Source organism: Fukomys damarensis, unplaced genomic scaffold, assembly GCF_012274545.1.
Source record: "Fukomys damarensis isolate Sample0158 unplaced genomic scaffold, DMR_v1.0_HiC HiC_scaffold_37, whole genome shotgun sequence".
NCBI classification, from domain to species: domain Eukaryota; kingdom Metazoa; phylum Chordata; class Mammalia; order Rodentia; family Bathyergidae; genus Fukomys; species Fukomys damarensis.
Genome location: NW_022900949.1, coordinates 49,424,813 through 49,444,868, shown reverse-complemented (window position 1 = coordinate 49,444,868; position 20,056 = coordinate 49,424,813). Strand labels below are relative to the sequence as shown.

Below are 20,056 nucleotides of genomic sequence, written 5' to 3'. Positions count from 1 at the left end.
TGTTTCCAGGGTTTACTGGAGGTCTACAGGATATCCTTTTTTTTTGTGTGTGTGTGTGGGAAAGGGCGCTTATCTCTATTTAGATGTAGAACAGTATTTAAAACTGAAGCCCCTATATGGCAACATTAACATCTGAAAAGGTGTTCTATTACCTGAAGGTATCTATCACAAAGAGCTTTTAGTTTTTCCTGCTGTAAAGTTATTTACTACAGAATCCTGAAAATGCATGGTGCAATTAAGTCAAGACCAATATAGTTTCCAATACAGATGTACCTACTTGTATATTTTAAAAAGGACACTTTTTTTTTTGAGATGATGTATAGCACAGGTTGGCCTTAAACTCATGGGATCCTGACTCAGCTTCCTAAGTGCTGGGATAACAGGTGTGGGTCACCCACCATGCCTAGTGAAGGACAAACTTTTTGAAATAAGTTTCTAATGTGTATGTAAGGACAGTCTACAAAGTCCACTCAGCATAAAGTACTCAGGCTTATGCAGTTTATTTCAAGATTAGTTGTGGGGGACAAACAAGCTCTCAGTCTGTTACTCTCACTTCATTCATAGTCTGTTGGTCTCTTTCTCTCTGAGTCAAATCTAGGGTTTTGTTATCTCTTTACATACTAAGTAAGATTCCCAGAGAACATTTTAATTTGTGTCACCCATCCCAGTATTGCAGTTCTTAAAGTTAAACTTATTCTGGTACCTTCTGGATTGCGAAGGGATCTCTCTGTTCATGGTCCAAGTATTTTTCCAAATTAAAGAAAGTGTCATAGAAGATGTGAGCCATTCGGCACCTCTTGAGATCTCGTAGAGTTATTTTGCCTATATAAAAACATATATACCTGATAAATTTTATTTACAACTGTTTTGGCAAGAGGAAAACACTTTCACTGGTATCTAAAAAACATGTCTATCTTTATTAATAAGGAGCCCACGGTAAAAATCAAGATAAAATTCACATAATATAAAATTCACCATTTTAAGCTAAAATTCAGTGGCTTTTAGTATGTTTGTGATGTCATACAAACATTACAATGATCTAATTCCAAACATTATTATCCCCAAAGGAAGCTCTGTATCCACCAAGCATTTCACCTCAACCCCCAGCTTGTGGCAATCACTAATCTGTTTTGTCTCTAAGGAAAAACTCAGTTCCTTCAACAGTAGATTTTCCACCATTGCTGGTTTTAAACCAATAGTCGAGAAAAAACTCTTCTGCACTAGGAAAGCCTATAAGGAAAACTCTAGAAAATAATATAGGGCAAGGATTATGTGCCCCACTCTATTTCAAAGGTGAAAAGTGAAAACTGCTGTTCACTTATTCTCACCATCACAGGTTGGCTTCACCAAGTCAAGCATCTGGCACAGCAGATCATGAAATGGCAAGGGCTCAATACCCATGGCTTCCATCCGTTCACACTGTTCCTCATAGAAGTACTCCAGCTCATACATGGAGAGCACTCCATCTCCATCCACATCCATGCAGCGGAACCAGTACTCAATGCTAGAAGATAAGGGTTCTCATTAGCACTGTCCTGGTAAAGATCCTTTATTCATCCAGATGTGTCACTGCCCACGTTTCTTTTTGAATACATTTACATATATGTACCAAAATTATTTTTTTTGGTACTGCAGAATGAACTCGGGACTTTGTGCTTGCAAGGCAGGTGGCGACAACAGAGCTAAATCTCCAGCCCATAAATTAGACATAGTTTCACTCTTCTTTTATTTTCTCAACCTAGAATCAACCACTTTCAACATCTGACTATTTTTCTTTTTCTCTAAATATTTTCAGGTAACACTCTTTATTTATTTATTTATTTTTCTAAGAACTACACTGACGTCACACTATGAAACAGATTTTAAGTCTTTTACTACTTCCATCCACTTTACCTGCATGATCTTCCCATCTCTTAATATAAACTGCCCAAGGTTTAGATTTTATGACTTTACATTTTTTTCTTTTAACAGTTCTGTGCTTTGTTTTTCATATACCTCCTGTACTTGCTACTAATTCAACTACCAAATATCTGCAGTTGGTTAAGTCCACACAGTCCCATCAGGTATCTAGTGACTGCATTTTGCTGATGAACTTTTCCTTGGTTTCCTTTGACCTACTCTACTGTGGTCTGCTCAGTCTCTGTATGTCTGGTAAACAATTCCATCCTAGGGATCCCTTTCATCTTTCTCCTATTTATTTATTTTTTCCTGTACCAGGATCGAACTCAGGACCTTGTGCTTATGAGGCAGGCGGCAACACTACTGAGCTAAACCTCTGGCCCTTTCTATTTCTTGTAACTCACATTTTCTATATTCTTTGTTTGATGTGGCATACTCTACACATTCTGCTTCCTGAAAAGGGGAGCACAGTGTGTAAATTTTTTTATTTTTTGGTACTGGTGATTGAATGCTGCACCTTGCGCTTGCAAGGCAGATGGCGGAACCACTGAGCTAAATCCCCAGCCCTGTGTGTAAATTTTTTGATCTGGGATTTTTTTTTTTTTTTTTTTGAGACAGTGTCTCATTACGTTGCTGAGCTGGCTCAAGTGATCTTCCTGTCCCAGCCTCCCAAGAGCTGAGACTACAGGTGTGTGATGCTGTATTAGGTTTAGGTCCTGGATACTTGAAAGTGCCTGAAAGGTTGGTGGTGCTTTTCCTTCGTATTTTTAAAGGCATTGATACACAGTCTTCCTTTCTTCTATTATAGCTTTGATTTTTGCAGACTTCTGTTACTGGTTCCCTTATTAAAAACACCTTTCTATTTATGTTTTATGCATGTAGTTTCTTTTATGGCTCAGAGGTAATTAACAGCATAGCATCTCTGTTGTTGCTAAAGTTTTCTCTGAAAATGGGTTCTGTCTTTGTTATCTTTGTCCCCCCCCACCCCGGTTTCTTTTCTGTAAGAGGCTCTACCCAGGTTATCTAGTAAGCCTTTGTTCTCTGCTAATATTTAAGAGTTGGTACTAAAAAGTCACTTTGAAGTTCTGATCACGAGTCTGGTGACTTTGGGATTTATTGTGAAATGTCAAACTTTCAGGTCTTCATTATTGAGCTAGTTGGATTTCTTAGAAAGGTATCTTTTATAGCCCTTGCTGAGAGGTTTAGAGCAGAGACAGCATTCTGTAACTTCAGTGAGGAATGAAGAATGGACACCTCAACATTTCATATGGACTAATCTAACCTATTTTCAACATGGCATCTGTTATGGTTTGAGTGTGTTGTCCATGTCCCACCAAGGTTTGGGTTAAAGGTGTGGTCTCCAGTGAGGTGATGTTAAGAGGGCCTAGTGGGAGGCTGCTGTGTCATTGGGGGCTCTGCTTTCAGAAGGAATAAGGTAGTTCTTATGGGAATTTGATTGTTACAGAACAACCCTCCCTGCATGCTCTGTCTTTGTATCTCACCATATTAGTGATACCAGCCTCTCTCTGGCAGTATTGGGGACTGGACCTTTGTACTGAGCTAAACTGCCAGTTTGTTACTGCTGGGATTATAGGCGTATATTACTGTATTTGGCAGATCTCTTTTAGAATGGGAGCCTACTTCTGTGATCCATCTACCATGAGGTCTTTACCAGAGGTGAGCTACAGCATTCTCATGCTTTCAACCTCCAAAACTGTGAGATAAATTAACTTCTTTTCTTTACACATTCCCCACCCTGAAGTTTGGATTGAAAATACTGGGATTGATATAGTATCCATATGTTCAGCTATGCCAGTACTCCCCAGTCCAGAGGCACTTTACTCTGTACTCTTCAGGGAATAAAGTACTTTTTTTTTGTACTGGGGATCCAACTCAGGACCTTGCACTTTTGAGGAAGGCACTGTACCACTGAGCTAAATCCTCGGCACCTAAAGCACCATTTTTACATTAGGGAGAGGACATGATCTGGAGATCAACTGTTTCTTTAAACAAAATTTCTATAAACTCTCCTGTTTGTTAGCACTATCTTTATCTTGTTCCTATTTCTAAGGTTCATGATACCCCCAAGTTCTGAATGTTTAGAGGTTTTGTTGAATTTATCTGGTTACTTGTGATTTTTCTGTCTACTAGCTTAGAATTCAGGCATTATGCTAAATTTATCTGCTTTTGGTGTTCCAAACCTTATCTCTTCACCTACTTCACTACTGTGAGTATTCCGCAGTAACAATTTTACTGGCATTTTAGTGGGGTTTCAAAGAGGGAAGAAAAGTACTATGTATGGTTAAATTGTTATCTTCACTCAGAAATGTAATCACTCATTATAGGTACTTTGTCATTATAGCACTGTTAGAGCACCATCTATAGTTATATAATCAATCACAGAATATAAAACCAAGAGCACTAACTGGTAACAGGGAAGATTTTTTTAAAGTCACTATTTCATGGTACCATACAGTTCAAGAGAAGAATCAAGGATATACTTGGCTCATTTCACATTTGTAGGTCTAAAACCATATTAAGAACCATAAAGGGTCTGAAACCATAGTGAGAACCGGCATATATTTTATAGTTTTGAAAAATCTCTTTTGGGTAAGAAGATAACTAAGTTATGACTGCTAATTGTTTGCAAGTAAGTCACACTAAGATCTTTGTGTACTTTTTCTGAGAAAGATAATTATAACAATTTATAACATGTAATAACTGGCAAAATTCCTTTGAGGAATACATTTTATAAACTGTACCAAGTTGATGTTTAGGGTTCTCACTAAAGAACAGAAAGAATATTTATTGGATTTAATCACTATGAGATAATAGTTGGGTCACAGTGAGTTCCATTTGCATTGTATCTATTTCCAGAGTTATAAAAGTGGCAAAATGTTGCCTCATTTTTCAACAAGTCCTGATCATGTGAAAAAACTTGAAAAGATAGATCTCATAAGCTGAGAAATAATCTTAAACTGGTTAAATAAATGTGTTACTATCTAGTGAATCTCCTGGCATCTTAAAATTCCATAACAATCTAAAAAAACAAAGCAAATCTTGATTTTGCAAGGACCTAATAGCACTGAAGTGTGAGGCAACTCATTTTAGTAAGAAATAGAAACTGAAGTAATTTAGCTACTTGTATTTTCAGTTAAGAACTAAGATGAGCAAGTCTATGCGGTAAATCAAACTAAAGCATATACTTCAGTTCTTTGAATAGCTCATAAGGGGAAAAGAAAGCTAGAATTTAAGGAGATAAGACACGCTACCCTCAGTTTGCCAAAGGGACATGATAACAGCCTTTAAATATATGAAAAATGTGGTAGATGAATCAAATATAATTCTGTGAGACTGAGAGAACACAAAGATCAATGTATAAAAGAGAGGTGCTTTTAGGTGTAGATCTAGGAAAATGAAACAGGCTGCTTCTGTGGTTAGTTACTAGTCCCTGAGAATTTAGAAGCATGAGCTGTCTGGATAGTTAAACACCTATATAGGACATATTTAGGTGGATTTTTTGTGGGGGCGGGTTTGAGATAGGATTTTGCTTTACAGGTTAGGCTTAAAATCACTATGTATCCCAGGCAGGCCTTGAACTCCCAGTGATGCTCCTGCCTCAGCCTCCTCAAAGCTGGGATTACAGGTGTGTACCACCATACCTGGCTAGAATTTTCTTACTCTATATGCTGTATACTCTAAATTTTCTTCCAATGTAAGTTTTCCATTTTTTTCCTTAGAAAATAACATCTTCTTAGAAGATAACATCTTCTCAGAGTCTAAAAGTAGTGAATATTCGTACAAGAAAATTAGAAAACAGTGTATGGTAGAAGAAATAATTACCTATAAAGAATCAGTGTTTAATTTTTGCTGTATTTACCATCAGTTTTCAAAGGATGGTTATATCAGTGGTAAATTGTATTTGTACAATTATGATACAAATAAGATTATCTCTTCCTCTTGTCTTTGGGCTAGATAAAATTAAACTGTGGACCAGTGATGTCTTTTTTTTAATCCCTGATGTACACTTCTATAGGCTATTCAAGAAGATAGGTATAGGAAACTCCATTACTGCTTAGGGAGTAACTAAATGTCTATTCCTTTGTATATTAATTATCCAACTTTTTGCATATTCTCTGCTACATAGGCACTGGCTTGCCCTCAGGCATTACAAAGGTGAATGAAATAACTGCTGGAGATGACAAAGACCAAGAGACAGAATGTGCAAAAAGCATAATAGGAATAATATTTACTTAGAGTCTGTCCACAAAAAACAACCTACCCCAAAGCATTTTCTATATCTATCCCTGCTGGGTGGGACCACGCACAGGGAAGACTCAAGATCTTAACTATATACAGTACTTTACACAGCACTTGTCACACTTCAGTAAGTGTATTACTTTTTTCATGAAACTCCTTTTTCAAATGTCTTTCATAAGCCAGAAACTTGTTCTGTAAGGTGCTGCCTATTAAGTTTTCTTAAATATGAGTTTTATTTGGTATTTCTTGAAATGACTGGAAGAACACAATGAAATCATCTGGTCTGGGATATTTCTTTTTCAGAAGGGTTTAAACTATGAATTTAATTTTTTTAGTTGATATAAGAATATTCAGGTTTTTTAATTTCTTCTTGGACAAGTTTTATTGTGTTCTTAGAGGAAACTGTTCTATTTCAGTTAAGACATATTTATGTGTGTGTATGTGTGTATATATATGTGTGTTATCTATAGTATTCTTTTATTATCTTTTGAGTATCTAATTCCTGTGAGTACTCTTTATTGATTTGTGGATTATTTAGAAGTATGTATTTTAGTTTCCAAGTATGTGGACATCTGCCAGTTACTTTTCTCTTACTGATTTTTATATTAATTCCATTTTGGTCAGAGAACATACTTTTTTATTTTTTAAAGCAGCTATTCTGAAATATATTTCATATATATGACTCTTCTATTTAAAACATACATTTTTTTTAGCATATTCACAGAATTGTGTAACCATCACTACAGCTAATTTCATCATCTCCAAAAAATGTTCCATTAGCACTCATTTCTTATTGCTCCATGGACCCCCGCATGGACTACTCTACTTTCTGTAAATCTGCCTGTTTTGGACAATAAATATGCAGTCATGCATTGCTTAACAAGAATCCATTCTGGGAAATGTGTTACCAGGCAATGTCATTGTTGTGTGAACGTCACAGTATATACTTTAAGAAGGTTGTCATGTCATTAGGTAACATAATCTTATGAGACCACTGTCATGTACAAGGCCTTTTGTTCACTGAAATGTCATTATGCAGCACATAATTATAAATGAACTCATTCAATACACGATGCTTCCATTTGGCATCTTTTCCTTCACATAACATTTTCCAGATTCAACTATCTTGCCAAGTTTGGTGGATAATGTCTACAATTCCAGCCACTTGGGAGGCTAAGGCAGGAAGATCACAATTTTGAGCCCAGCCTGGGCAACTTAGTAAGACTATCTCAAAAATAAAATTTTAAAAAGATCTAGGGATGTAGTTCAGTGATAGAGTGCTTTCCTAGTATGCCCTGGGTTGAAGTCTCAGTGATACCAAGGGAAAAAAAAGTCAATCCCCTTTAACATGCCAATTCCTCTTTTCTGGGAATTTATTCTGTAGAAAAAATAATGGATGTTCCAACTATTCAATTGGATATTGGAGGATATTTAGAAGAACATTCCATGAAAAGTATATGTTAATTAAGATTTAATACAAACAGGGTGGGGATGGTGGTGATACATGCCTGTAATCCCAGCTATTCAGAAGGCTGAGGTTGGAGAATGGCAAATTTGTGGTTAGTGGTGTAGATCAATGAGACTGGCTCAAAAAATGAAAAGGGGCTGGGATGTAGCTTAGTGGTAGAATGCCTCTGACCACAATAGCTAGTACTGCTGCCCCTCCCCCAAAAGGGTGTTTTTGTTTTTTTTCTTCTCTGGGTGTTAGAATTACTAGTACTAAAATTATTTTCTTCTCATCCATATTTTCTAAGTTACCTATAATGGGCAATAAATTACTACTTTGAAATGGAAAAGTCACCTAAAAATGTAACAAGGTGCTCTAAGAAATAATAGCTATTTTTCTTTCTTCCTTGATTTATAAACAATAATCCAACATTAAGATAACTTTTTTGCAACATTTAGATAATAATTTGGAACCAGCTGAGTCAGTTACACCTGCCAGCAGTCTCAAGGACTGCATGCCCTGCCTTCTTTTGGTACTCACCACAAACTATATATAGAGAACTTTTTGTTACACAAGCTAGGGATAAAAAGATGGGAGAGACCTAGAGATTTGGCTTAAATAAGAGTCAGAATAGTCTAGAGAAAGAGATATGGAAATTCACAGCTAAATATCAATTATGTTTGAAACTGCCAAGGGAAGGAACAGATGATTTCAAGTAGGAGAATAAGGACATGATTTTGATCACTAGTCACACACAATTTACTTTTTTCTCCCCCAATTTACTACTAAACCATTAAGATCATAAAAGAATTGAAATGTACTGTATCTATTTCCCTATTCTAAATTAATGTTTACTAATTTTCCTGCAGGCCAGCTCATGTGCCACTTCACCGGGTTTCTGTGGGGAAGAACACTTCTCCTGATATGCTGTGATTGGATTCTGTGCCCATTTCCTTTCCTACCTTGACAGCTAGCTCTAAGAAGGCAGAAACTACATTTAGGTCTAACCTATCCTAGTATCCCTCCATTGAATCGGTTTTACTAGGTATGTCGGTTGTTTAATATCCTGGCAAAGAAAATGTACAAGTCTTACCTGGTAGGGTTCCTTTTGTCTTCCTCAGAGATCAAAAACCAAACAAAATCTGCATAGCTCATTCTTCCCTCTTTCTGCACAGTTTTTCCCCTGAAGAAAACACATAGTTACAATATTTCCTAAGCAATTAATAAAGTAACTTTGGATTTTAAAAATGCAGTTTAAAAATCAGAATGAAGGAATATTTCATAAAGGACACCCTTCTGGGCCTATCTTATTTTTAAAGGCCTACATAGTAAAATGAAAAAACGTGCAAATATGAAGAAAATAAATCTGCAAATGAGTGTAATCAAACATTGTTTCCTTTACTGATATGTAAAATACTCATATTAAAGAATTACTGTCTTGAATTAGCCATAATTGTTCATTTTGTAAGGTGTCATTTGACCCAGAAGCAGTGCCTAATTATGCAGAAAGCCTTGCTCAAATGGCAGTGCTATGGGATCACATACACAGTGATATCTTGGTTGTCAAATTCAAATTGTCCCAACTTTGTGTTTGAACACCAAAAAGTTCAATAACTAAACAAAATTTTCCCATATTAAATAACAGAAAACCAAATAACTAGTTCTGAAGGCCAATAATTATAATATAATTATACTTATATTTTTCCAGGACTTTAACAAATTTTGCAATGATTTCTTTCTTTAACTGTACAATGGGTCTCACAGTTTTCCTCTCAGCTTACTGCTGTATCTCTTTCTATGGAGCCATGGTTACAATATTTTATGCAAATAAAGCACCCAAAACTTCAGAGTAACAAATGTTTTAATGCACTAATATCAGCACTGTGTGTTGTCTGGGCAAGAACAGCACTTAAAATTGTTATCATTTGCATCTGCTGTGAGATGCTATGCGTGACTCACTTTCTACTGTATAGGATTTTTTAAGTTGTATTTTTGGTTTGAATATGGAGCAAAGCTACATTAAGCAGATTTTTTTCAAACTTTTCTGTTTGAGTAGTGGAAAGTTCAAGCTTGGAGATGTTCAACAACCTATGTATCACTGTAGTTCATTTTAAAATCAGGTTTTAAACTTGTACTTACCTTGTTACTGCCCCAGAGAATATTCTTTCAATTATTCTGTTTGATGACGCTAAATGCAAATAAGAAATTACAAAACTAGTTACAAACATTCCTTACTATATCTGGCAGATTTATTTTCATTTGCTACAAGCTAACCCATAACAACCTTCTTTGATAAGAATATGAGTGGGTCTTAATTATGTAGTATTTATACTTTTAGAAGAATAAAGTAGCTTCCTAGCTATCGATTAGTAATGTTAAAAAAGAACAAGCACTTTATTTTCATCTTTTCATTCTCATAAACTCAATTAAAGCTGAAAAAAAAAGAACAAGCAAATGAATGTGCTGATATCTCTGTACTTAGACGGTTGAGCTCTGAGTTTATTGTGAACATCCTGATAACTAAGACAGAAAAATGTATATACTTTGTATTGATCTTGTTACTCAGTAAGACAAATTTTCCTCTAAAACAAAACAAATTTTATCCTAATATTAAATTCAAGGGGGAACTGACTGTGCAGCTCTTAAAACAATATAAAATCAAACAATAAAAAGAGAATACTTTCAAGTAGTTTTAGAAAAGATACCAAAACATAGCATAGACTACTATTCCTTATTCTCATTTTATGACTCTAGAATATAACATAAAATTTTTAGAAATTCCATCAGTAAATTTTATTTACAGACAGATACAATTATATCTTTAGCCAGTATGTTCCTTTTTTAAAATAAATCCTACAGAACATATCACAGTGTACCTTAGTGTGAATTCGAAATAGCCAAAGGCATTAAAGGAAAAAATACCCCCAAAAAAACCAAAAAAGAGAGATGCCTATGGATAAAAGATCTGTTCTTCAAAAAGTACCCCAGGCAGTGGCATGCACATTACAATTTCTGAACCAGCAGAGAAATCATTAGGGAGTGAGCAGCTATCAGCATCTAATTCTTCTACATGGAGTTACATACAATCAACATAAAGGATAATAAGTTTGGCTGAAGGAAGTTAGGAATATGTGTGTCAGGAAAGCCATCCCTAGCTACACACCAAAGCTTATATAAAGATGCTCCATACTTTTTGGGTACTGGTTTATGGGGTTCATTTTGTACTACCTAGAAAAAAGAGGGCTTGATATCGGAAAGGTAAAGGTATTTAACCACAAACCTAACATCTTTTTTTTCTTTTTTTTTTTTTGAAACAGGGTCTCACTATGTAGTTGAGACTGACCTGGAACTCACTGCGTAGCCCAGGCTGGTCTCGAACTCACAGCGATCCTCCTTCCTCAGCCTCCTGAGTGCTGGGATTCGTGTGCCACCATGCCCAGCTTCTAACATCTTTTTAAAAAAGGCTTTTTAAAGCTTTGGAAGCTTTTAGCTTCTTAAAACTGAAGATCATGTTATTCCATGTTGCATCATTAAGCAGAGGTTAGTAATGAATAATTATATAGAGTTTAGTCACCCTTTTATTTAGGTAGGCCTGGACACCTGCTTCTCTGGATCCCATTAACACGGGTCTAGTGAGTGGCTATGTGAGTATATACCATATTTGGAGACTTGGAGGCTGGCTCATGTACAGATATCTGTTCATGGGTAATGGGAAGGTACATAACTAATAAGGCTGACCTGATATTCTTACGAATATATACATCTTTACACTATTCTGGTGATGAGAAGATTATGAGTATTTTAAGGGAAGTAATAGTACTAACATATTTGTCAAATTAGAACATTGGAATATTCTCTTTAGTGTCTGTGTGGCACCTGAGAATTTGAGAGAACTGTTTCTTAAATATGCAAAGCTCTAGGAAACATGACATCATATACAAGGAGCCTTTTCTCAAGACATGTATCAGTCACAGATATACAAAATGAAAAATTCAGGGTATTCATTTAAGATTTATAGTTTACAAAGGTAAAGTCTAATTTTTAAAATGCCAAGAAGACATTTAACAGGAACAATCTTATGGCAATAGAATGACTCAGTGTTTCTTGGTGGCTGGTTAACCATATTAAATCAGTTCACAATAAGTTCTAGCTTTACTATAAAGAAAAGAGAAGCAAAAAATCATAATACCATGTGATATGTAATTTTTTGTTTTCTTTTTTTTTTTTTGGTACCAGGGATTGAACTCGGGTCTTTGCGCTTGCAAGGCAGGCCACCAAACCGCTGAGCTAAACCCCCAGCCCATTTTTTTGTTTTCTTAGAAAAGAAAGCCTATGAAATTCATCTCTAGAGAAAAGTTTCTGGAATTAAATCCAAGAAGTATTTATGAGTCCTTCAAAATAAAACTTGGCAAAATAGAGACATTTTCATCAATGGATTTTTATGAAAATACTATTAAATGAGAAAGTCTATAAAAGGTGCATATTTTCACTCATATAGATTTATACAGGTGCACATCTTATTCAATTCATCACCAGGGTTAGGGACTTAGCTCAGTGGTTCCTCCACCGGCCTTGCAAGTACAAAGTCCTGAGTTTGACCCCTGGTACCAAAAAGCAAGACAAAACAAACAATTCATCATCATAAAAATCACCACAAAGACTTGCTGCTTTCTCAAAACTAATATTGTGATTACTTACTTACCTCCAAATCCCTTCTACATCTGGCCTCTAAATAAATTAATTAAATTATGTTTGATAATTCCCACTTAAAAGTTCTTGGCTTTTTAAAAATATCTAATTAGGTATATTATCTAAGAAATGATAATTTTTCATGAGTGGAGATAATTTATATCATTCTGTAAAATGCTTAAGTCTTATCATCTATAGAATCACTCACCCTGGTCATTGTATCGAGAGAGATCTGCCTGGCTGATGTACAAGTCATGATCACCATCTAGTTCCCAAAATTTACAATAAATAACATAAAAATGTTCATAGGAGAAGTAATCTGTGATTTGATTTATATCTTCCTCTTCTTCCAAAAGGGCTAGAGTCTGAAATAGTATGAATAAAGAATTAATTTTAAAATTATGAACTACCAGCAACTAGCTTTGGCCACTGTAGAGTCTAGCAAATTTTTGTTTTAAACTGAATTAACAATGTTGTTCTTCATATATAACCACCTACTATCTTTTTTTTCCCCATTAAGTTTATTGGTACATTTAAGTTAAACAGTACAGTTACATTCATCACTGGGATCTTGTACCTTTACATGATGTATCTTGGTTCTTATTTTTTCTCCCTTCCCCTTCCCTCCCAACCACCTACTATCTTTAACTGATTCATCTAAAGCTTTCTTTTGGTGAGGCAATAGGCAGTTAGAACAGAAAACAGGGAAAAGACTTCAATTTGAAGAAGGCCTTGCGGGGACTTCAAATCTGATGAAGAGGATGAGATTGGCCCCTTAGTGCTGGAGAGGACATAATAGCAGAGAAAGGGCAGCATGGGGAAGACCATCACCAAGAGGGCTACAAATGTCAAAGTCCCTACTAACAAGCATAGAACAATTAAATGACAGGCTCAATTACAGAACCATAAACTAACCCTGCTCTTAACTTTTCAGTTATGTGAGCAATATTAAGATTGTGTATCCACATATAAGCTTCGTAATGTTAACTTTTGTAATGAAATCAAGTTTACCTATATATAGCATTGTAGTAATGCATGGGGGTCTGGGGTAAAAGGCCTGGTGTGTGGAGCTGAAGGGCCCTGACCTGGAAGTAAAATAAGTCTCCCCTCAGTCACTATGCATTCCTAGGCAAAATACCAGAACCAATGGTTTTGAACCCACAACTCTACAGTCAGCCAAATTATCATATAAATGGGTAGATAAATGAAGGCACTTTTAGAAATAATTCAGAAAGCAATATACAAGAAATTTTAAGAAAATTTAGGAAACAGAAAAAAGTGAGATGTCAGAAAGAAGGACAGATATCAATAACAATAAGATAAATGAGCTAAATTTCCTTACTAAAAGAATTTTGAAAGCCGGGCGTGGTGGCACACGCCTGTAATCCCAGCACTCAAGAGGGTGAGGCAGGAGGATTTATTTTGAAAGCCGGGCGTGGTGGCACACGCCTGTAATCCCAGCACTCAAGAGGGTGAGGCAGGATTGCTGTGAGTTTGAGACCAGCCTGGGCTACACAGTGAGTTGCAGGTCAGTCTCAACTTCATAGTGAGACTCTGTCTCAAAACGCCCCCGCCAAAAAAAACCCCAAAAAACAAACAAAGAATTTTAATTAAGTATATATAAATCAAGGCCCCAAGCTGGGCATGACAGCACATTCCTGTAATCCCAACTCTTGGCAGGCTGAGGCAGGATTGATATGAGTTCGAGGCCAGCTTGGGCTACATAGCAAGATCCTGTCTCAGAAAACAAAACAAACAAAAAACCCCCCAAAAGCCAAGGCCCTAAAACAGATGTAGATATGTACTGTCTATAGAGATATGCATAAAATAAAAAGGGTAATAAAAACGAATGCAAATATATACTAGTGAAATGTTAACAAGAAGGAAAATATATATCATTATGAACAGAAAAAGGATTTTTAGGTGAAAAAGATAAAGGACAAAGAGGAGTATTTTTTTGTTTGTTTGTTTTTTTGAGACAGGGTCTCACTATGTAGTTGAGACTGACCTGGAACTCACTATGTAGCCCAAACTGGTGTCAAACTCACAGTGATCCTCCTGCCTCAGCCTCCCAAGTGCTGGGATTACAGGCATACGCCACAATGCCCAGCTAAAGAGAAGTATTTTGTAATGCAAATATATTCCTCTGATTAAAAAACTTAAAAAAAAGTACACATTGGGAAAACAAAATCTGTTGGCAAATTGGATACAGGATAAATTATTAGTTATGGTAAATCTGCTTACTGGAAGATTATGCAGTCAGTGAAAATTACAGTCTATATACAAAGGAATACCATGATGGAAACCAGGATGCAGTAATTGCAAAATATAGGATACACAATTAAACACACCAAGAACTATGTAGAATCCTAAACTCATATATGCATATGAAAGCATCTAGACTAGAACAGTACATAAAAAATGATACCAGTACTATTAGGGTAGTAAAATACAGCTTTTCTTCTAAAATATTTGATGTATATAATGCAGAATACATTTAACAAAATATATCTTTAGAAGCAAGGAACCATCATTTTCATTGTCATAAAATGAACAAGAGAAATGATTTATAGTGTTGGTGAGCATGTAGGTAAAGTATGAACTAGGCAGGATCTATCTAATTAAAACTGCACATATCATTTGGTCCAAGATATTTCCACTAGTGATCTATTTTATCACTTTTTTTCAGTGGTCTATTTTTGAGACACTTTATGCATGTACATATAAGAGGAAAGTACCAAGACATTTGCTATCACTGTAGTAGAAACAAATCTGAAAATGACCTGAATATCAATAGAAGAATATGTAATTACAATAAACATTTATATAGGAGTTAGAAGAATGAAACAGATTTATGTGAATGGGAATGAAAAGAACCCAACACAAAGTTAAGTGAAAAAGCGAAGTAAAAAAGTGAAATTAACAAAATAGTAAGTATAAGCCCATGTATTAAAAAAAATACCTTCAAAATGTCAGCCTCAAAAAAACTATATATTACATGTATGCATTTATCAGGGAATAAAACTACAGATAATATAGGTTCCCTCTGCAAAAGGGTGTGAAATAGATAAGAGATAACAAGTCCTGCTTATTTGTTACTTTACATAAATCACATTGTTTGAATGTTTTATGAGTATTTGTTCATGCACTAAGAGAAGTACTAAGAGAGGGGCAGGGAAGAAAAGAGAAAATAAGTCATTATCTTGGAAGAGAACATTTCAGATATACCTTGAGTTCAGCTACCTTCTTGCTGTATGCTCTTATATAAGTCATTCAATTATACTTGAGCCTAAAATTTTATCATCAGTAAAAACAAACATTACAATAATGAGTCAAAAACTACAAATGAAAATGTGCTTCAGGAATATGAGGAATTATTAATATTATTGAGCTGTTATGGAATTACTGCCATCTTAACCCAGCCCATAATACCCACTGAGAACCTAGGTCGGTCAATAAATACCAATAATGACTGTGGTGATGACTGTTCATGTTAGAATAGCAAAATGTTTGTATCTCTACCATAGACCGCTAATTTTGCAGTCTTCATTACCATGCCTGTCTCCGATGAAGATAGGAAAAGATAAAGAGTAACAAGGTCTTTTAATAGCCTAAGCTTCATTTAGTAAGTTTTATTTAAAATAAAGCATTTCTTTTCCTTTCAAGTATGAACAATTTCACTTCTGGTTTACAGATGTTTAATCAGACATGAAGATTACCTCAGTGAAAAGCTCCCACTAGTGGTCAGTACTTTTTCATATGCTGAAATAAAAAATTAAAAGCATCGTAGTCTTTCTTTTTCTTTTCTTGTTTTGTTTTTTGAGACAGGGTCTCACTATGTAGTTGAGACTGACCTGGAACTCAGGCTGGTTTCGAACTCATAGTGATCCTCCTGCCTCAGCCTCTGGAGTGCTGGGATTACAGGCATGTGCCACCATGCCCAACTACTGTATTCTTTCTTAAAAAGAAATTTTTAGTATTCTTCTCTAGCAGTAGCTGGATAAAGAGTCATTGCTGAGAGATAAACCCGTATACTTCCATTTATTTTGCAAAGCCATTCCCAATCTGGTCTCAGACCAACCTTCTGACCTATCCCTGGTCACTCTTCCAGGGCTTTTGGCTACATAATACTATTTGGCAGTTCTTCAGCACAACACTTTCATGTGTCTGGGTGTTGCTTATGCTGCTTCTTCTATCTGGGATCCCCTTTCTATTAGTTTTTTAAAAATTTTTGGTGAACTCCTCATACCCTCCAAGGTCAAGTTTACGCCTTCTGTTGAGGACTCCTCTATACCTTTTATACATGTCTGCAGAATTCATCAAATCTGGTGTGGCTGTCTGTGCATTTCTCTCTTTTGTTCACAGTGTTGCCCTCAGGCAGAGATTCCTTGTTATCCCTCCTCCTCTTGCCAGTATCTGGGGTCTCATTAGGGACATTTGATACAAAATGACAAAGTAGTGACAATGCTTTGCATAGTGTAAGCAAATATTTGATAAATGAAGCAAAAGACTTTATATATATCTATATATTTAAATATATAGATATATATATCTTTATGAGGCATACTTGCAAAAAGTTGCTTTTTCTTATCTCTGTTGAAGTAATTTTTCCACTCCAAGATCTGTTGACTGTGTAGAATATTCTCTGAATAACCTAGTTCCAAAAAGAAAACAAAACCAAATAAAGATGTTAATGGTCTCTATTACTTTACCAAAGGTTACTTTATAAATATATTTAAACAGTTTTGACTTTCTGATGTCAAATGTAATATGTAAAACATTAAAAAATATTTTAAACTTACACTTATATATTATGAATTTATTGCTGTACTTGAGAAAGAAAAAAATCTCTACTGTCAAATCTTCATTTCTCAGTTGCTTATACTTTTTTTTCTTTCTCACTTATACAGTGATGCGTGATTCAAGTAGTCTTTATTGGGCTGGATGTTTTGGGAGGGCAAATAAGGGGAGAAACATCTGTTGAGTTGGCTTAGTGATTGATCAGACAGTCGGAAGGATGGCTGTCATGATACAAGAAGGCATTATTCTATTTATTAAAGCTTTATTGAATATTGTAGTTTTGAAGACTTTCGGTTTTCTAGACTGTATGAAAGCTCAGATTCATTTGAGATTAATTTATATCACCTTTATTTGGGTATGAATATCTCTGTCATTGGCTGGTGTTTTTGGAAAACATTTATTAATAAATTTTAGATATACATAATGATAACATTCATCACAGGGTATTTGTACCTCTACATGATATATCTTGCTTCTTTTTTTACCACTCCCCTTCCCTTTCTTTGGCCCCTCTTCCCCTCATTTACAAAAGCTTTGTTTCTATTTTTCCTTCTGTTCTTTTTTCTTGTCCCTTCTTTCCTTTCCCCCTCCTCCCTCCCTTGTTCCCCTTTTTATCTGAACATTTTCTTCCCATTTCTCATTATCTATTATACATTTTGGTCCTTATTTCCACTTTCAGTTTCTCATACCAGAGAAACAATGCAGTGTTTATCTGTTTTGCTTTTTTTGTGGGGGCGGGGATCAAATTTGGGCCCTTGTGCTTTCGAGGCAGGTGGCAGAACCACTAAGCCAAATCCCTGGCTACAACGCAGTATTTAAACATGTGTGTCCAACTTATCTCACTTAAGAGCATGGTCTCAAGGTGCATCCATTTATCTATAAATGTCTGGTGCTTATCTTTGTTTATGCCAGACTAGTACTCCACTGGATTAAGAAAATACATCTTCTTTATCCATTCATTGATTGATGGGCATTTGATGTGTTTCCAAGATTAAGCTATTACAAACTGTGCCACTATAAACATGGATGTGCATATATGGCTGTGATAGGATGCTTTTAACTCTTTCAGGAAGATACCAAGAAGGGGAATAGCTGGGTCAAACAGAACGTCTAGTTTTAGTTTTTTGAGAAATCTCCACACTGATTTCCACAGTGGCTGCACCAGTCTAGACTCCCACCAACAGTGGAGAAGGGTTCCTTCTTCCCCACCCCCTATCATTTGCTATTGGTTGATTTCATGATATCAGCTGTTCTTCCTGGAGTGAGATGGAATCTCAGTGTTGTCTTAATTTGCATCTCTTGAATGACAAGTGATGTTGAACATTTTTTCATATATTTATTTGCTATTTCTACTTCATCTGAGAAGTGTCTGTTCATTTCAGATGCCCAGTTTTGGACTGGGCCTTTAAATTTGGGGATCTGATTTTTTTTTTAGTTCTTTATGTATTCTAGACATTAGTCCTTTGTCTGAGGTGGCTAGTGTTTTAATGAGTTTAAGAGAAGTGAAACTCTGGAAAAAGACCAGAGAGAGAGGATGGAAAGAAGACAGGAAACAAATGTGTCTAGATTGGGGATGTGTATGCTGCAGTGCAGGGGAGGACAGGATGTAATTCTGGAGGTAGGAACTCAATCAATGCATTCTTAACAATTTTACCCACTCACTTTTTTCCTATAAACAGGAAATAGTAGTGATACTCTGGTTTTTATTCTGATAGTCTTATAATACAGAAATCTTGTTGATTTTATCTTGGAAGAGATTAGAATCTTCTTTTCAAGCTGTCTTGATGCAAGGAGAACAAATGGAAGATATCTGTACATATTCCAAAAAGTAGGCCTTAATGAGGGACTAAACCACTATTCTGTTTCTGGATTCGTCAGCAAATGAGTGATTCTCAATGAAACAGAGGGAAGCCATCCACAGGATGAAGGTCCAGTTTCTGCTGCCCAGCACTCACCACCCTTGCTACCTGTGCTAACTCCTGATTTTTCAGAATGGAGCTCAAATACCACACTTTAGAGGAAGGCTCAAAACAAAACTCTTGTCTTCTGTGCTTCTTCTGCCTCTGAGCCTCCTTTAGACATCCCCATGCTTACGTTATGTTCTAAACCCTGGGGTACCTGATTGTGGTCAACTCCAAACTCTAAGAGACCTGGTCTTTTTTTTTTTTTTTTTTCCTCCAATACTGTGAATTGAACCCAGTGCCTTTGCACTAAGCTACATTCCCAGTCCTTTATTTTGAGACAGGTCTTGCTAAATTGCTAAATTGCGCAATTTAGAACTCGGGATCCTCTTGTCTTAGTCTTGTACAGTGCTGGCACTAGAAGCATATAACATTATGCCTGGCCAAGCGTTGTCTTTCTTGATTTACCTTCAGTCATTGTTTAATCTGATGCTTTGCATATAATCAGATCAATAATGGCTTGACAAAATAAGGAGGTTTGGATACTGTGTAACAAAGACTTTTGTGTTATCTCTATAATAGAAAAATATGGATAGGTTTCATAGTTAGCTGAACAAGTCTATTCAGAGTTTCGAATAGCAGATGGATATCAACCCGCAAAAGAGGCATGTGATATTTCATATTACATACATAAATTGGTATTTGTCTACGATTTATAGATAAAGTGCATATAAAATGTACAAAAACAAAACAGGGAAGGGAAATTACATTACAAATGACTGTGAAAGATACTTCTAATGTAGCAATATTTAACCCTGAGGAAAAAAATAAGAGTGGAATGCAGATGTGATCATCTTCTGAATAGCTATCAGGTAGAAGCAACCTCTGACTTGTACTATTTGAGATCAGTGGACAATTAGAATCATGGAATGGAAGTGCCCTTGTACTCAAATGCTTTGACATAAGGAAGCCTATAAAGCACTGGATTTAGCCAGGTGTGGTGGCGCATGCCTGTAATCCCAGCACTTAGAAGGCTGAGTCAGGAGGATCTGTGAGTTCG

The 20,056-nt window shown here is 35.8% G+C and overlaps 1 protein-coding gene across 2 annotated transcripts in view; it reads right to left on the bottom strand.

Annotated features, from left to right (window-relative positions):
• Window positions 1–20,056, bottom strand: part of Ppp2r3a (protein phosphatase 2 regulatory subunit B''alpha) — a 145,825-nt gene that overhangs the window by 27,390 nt on the left and 98,379 nt on the right. For both annotated transcript variants that reach the window (XM_010625509.3, XM_019207668.2), the window contains 6 exons: window positions 16,863–16,949; window positions 12,504–12,660; window positions 9,746–9,794; window positions 8,700–8,789; window positions 1,329–1,504; window positions 704–822 (listed from right to left, as the gene is read on the bottom strand). In XM_010625509.3, coding sequence (XP_010623811.1) covers window positions 704–822; window positions 1,329–1,504; window positions 8,700–8,789; window positions 9,746–9,794; window positions 12,504–12,660; window positions 16,863–16,949 — 678 coding nt within the window. The remainder of the gene's footprint in view (window positions 1–703; window positions 823–1,328; window positions 1,505–8,699; window positions 8,790–9,745; window positions 9,795–12,503; window positions 12,661–16,862; window positions 16,950–20,056) is intronic.